At 54.5% G+C, this 2515-nt stretch overlaps 1 protein-coding gene across 1 annotated transcript in view; it reads left to right on the top strand.

The window, feature by feature from the left end:
* The first annotated feature begins 201 nt into the window (after nucleotides 1-201).
* PTSG_02614 (uncharacterized protein) overlaps nucleotides 202-2515 on the top strand; it is a 5461-nt gene continuing 3147 nt past the window's right edge. Inside the window, exons 1-6 of the mRNA XM_004996054.1 lie at nucleotides 202-427; nucleotides 699-806; nucleotides 1000-1123; nucleotides 1405-1486; nucleotides 1803-1881; nucleotides 2124-2204. Of these exons, the coding sequence (XP_004996111.1) occupies nucleotides 365-427; nucleotides 699-806; nucleotides 1000-1123; nucleotides 1405-1486; nucleotides 1803-1881; nucleotides 2124-2204 (537 nt within the window). The 5' untranslated portion in view covers nucleotides 202-364. The remainder of the gene's footprint in view (nucleotides 428-698; nucleotides 807-999; nucleotides 1124-1404; nucleotides 1487-1802; nucleotides 1882-2123; nucleotides 2205-2515) is intronic.

Raw genomic sequence — 2515 nt, 5'->3', positions numbered from 1 at the left:
GTGTGGTGTGTGTGTGTGTGTGTGTGTGTGTGTGTGTGTGTGTGTGTGTGTGTGTGTGTGTGTGTGTGTGTGTGTGTGTGTGTGTGTGTGTGTGTGTGTGGAGATGCCCTGCGTGTGTGGTGTCGTGTGTTGTACATGTTCTTGCGTGGATGGACTCACATTGCCTGGCTTTGTGAATTGCGTTGTGACCGTTGCGGCTTGCAGAACGCCACGCTCGTGCACGTCGTCACCGCGTCACTGGGAAGAGGCGTGACTATCGCAGCCGAACCGAGAGACTAAGAGACTTCATCAGCTCGCAAAGAGAAGCAGGCGGGAAAGGATATCACGTGCCCGTGTTGTGTTGTTGTCGGGTGAAGCAGCAGCTATGAGTGACATGAAGCCTTCGGCGATGCGCTCTGCGCGATCCGCAACCGTATCCAGCGCAAACGTAGGTTTGGTTGTGTGTGTGTGTGTGTGTGTGTGTGTGTGTGTGTGTGTGTGTGTGTGTGTGTGTGTGTGTGTACGTGTGTGTGTGTGTACGTGTGTGTGTGTGCGCGCGCGTATGTGTGTGTGTGTGTGTGTACGTGTGTGTTTGTGTACAGCAGATGGAGCGCCACCGTCAGGCGTGTGCATCGATGTGTGTTCGCGAGTTTGATGCTCTTCTCACGCTTCTCACGCTTCACTTCCCCTTCCACGACCGCTTTTGTTTGGATGCGCAGCCGTTGAGACATCGCAACCCGCACATCACGGAAACAATCCGCGAGCGGTTCAATGCACTTGATCTCGAAGTTCTCCTGCATGAGTTCCGGGCCGTCGCAGACTCACAGGTGTGTGTGTGTGTGTATGTGTGTATGTGTGTGTGTGTGTGTGTGCGAGTGCGCATGTGTGTGTGTTGGCAATGGCAGTCCTAGCATCACATGAACGCACATACCTTCCTTTATCCCCAACCCACACACTCATACGCACACACACACACACACACACGCACACACACACACACTCACACTCACACATGTGCAGGGGGACGAGGAAGAGGAAGCGCCATCGGAGGTGGCGGCTGATCCGGAGTCTGAGGCAAAGTGGCTCTCTGAGACGGGATTCGATAGTCTTGCACAGAAGTTCGAGTCAGGGAAACACATCACAGGTTCGTGTGTAGGTGGCGGGCGGGGGGAGAGAGGAAAGGAAGGAAGGAAGGGGGTTCGTTCGGTCATTCTCAACTACTTTGTGCGTGTATGTGGACGCAGTATGTGCTGCCTTGGTGTTGGTGCGCTATCACACACACACACACACTCACACACACACACACACTCACACACACACACACACACACACACGCACACACACACACACACACACACACACACACACGCCATCACGTATCGCCAAATTGATCCACCCACCCTCTCCATGCCATCCTCCGACCAGATGCGGACATTGAGGCGCAGATGGCCGGGTTCAGTGCACAGCAGAAGAGGGCCGTCAAGGCGCGCGCACAGCTCCTGAACGAGTACGCGCTGTGGTGGTGGTGGTGTGAGAGAGAGTGTGTGTGCGTGTGTGCGTATGTGTGCGTGTGTGTGTGTGTGTGCGTGCTTGCGTGGCGTGTGTGTGTGTATGTGTTGTGTGTGTGTGTGTGTGCGTGCGTGTGTGGCGTGTGTGTGTGTGTGTGTGTGTGTGTGTGTGTGTGTGTGTGTGTGTGCGTGTGCCTGTGGACATCAACTAACGCACTCTTCCCCCGCCTGTTGCTACCGTCATTCACCACCACCACCACCATCACCACCATCACCACCATCACCATCGTTGTGGCCACCACCATGCATCACCAGGACGCTCTCTATGCGCGGGATCAAGAAGCCCTCAAAGCCATCGGCAAAGGACATCTTTGCAAACCCGCCCCAGCAGGAGGTACAGGCAATGGTGCGCATGTGTGTCTGTGTGTGTGTGCGAGTTTAGATTCGTTCGCGGTCCTCCAACAACAACCTCATCAACGCTCTCCTCATCACCAAACACCATTCTCACCTCCCCCACCACACACACACACACACACACACACACACACACACACACACACACACACACACACACACACACACACACACACACACACACACACACAACTTCAAACCACCATCCCCGCCGCCAATCAGGAGATGCGGCAGCGGCTGCTGTCAACGAAAGTCGATGTTCCGACAATGTTCTACGACCTCAGCGAGGAGGACCAGAAGCAGGTGCGTATGTCATGATGATGATAATGGGTGGTGATGGTGGTGGTGGTGGTGTCCGTCGTTGTGGTGATGCTGAGCGGTGATGGTGGTGGCGGCGGTGTTTGAGTTCGTTGGTGACGTCGAGGAAGTGCACACACGAACAGATGTCTCGATGTGTACATGTCTTCGTTGGTACAGGTGAATCATGATATTCTAAGGAACACATGATGATCGTAGCCACACGTCTGTTATTGTCCACCGACCATACGAGCGCACTCAGCGACAACACGCAGTGTCAAAGCTCGATTGTCGCGTGATGAACTAAATCTGAATGA

Source organism: Salpingoeca rosetta (genome assembly GCF_000188695.1).
Source record: "Salpingoeca rosetta unplaced genomic scaffold supercont1.6, whole genome shotgun sequence".
In the NCBI taxonomy this organism is placed as follows: domain Eukaryota; class Choanoflagellata; order Craspedida; family Salpingoecidae; genus Salpingoeca; species Salpingoeca rosetta.
This window is presented reverse-complemented; position numbering and strand designations above follow the sequence as displayed.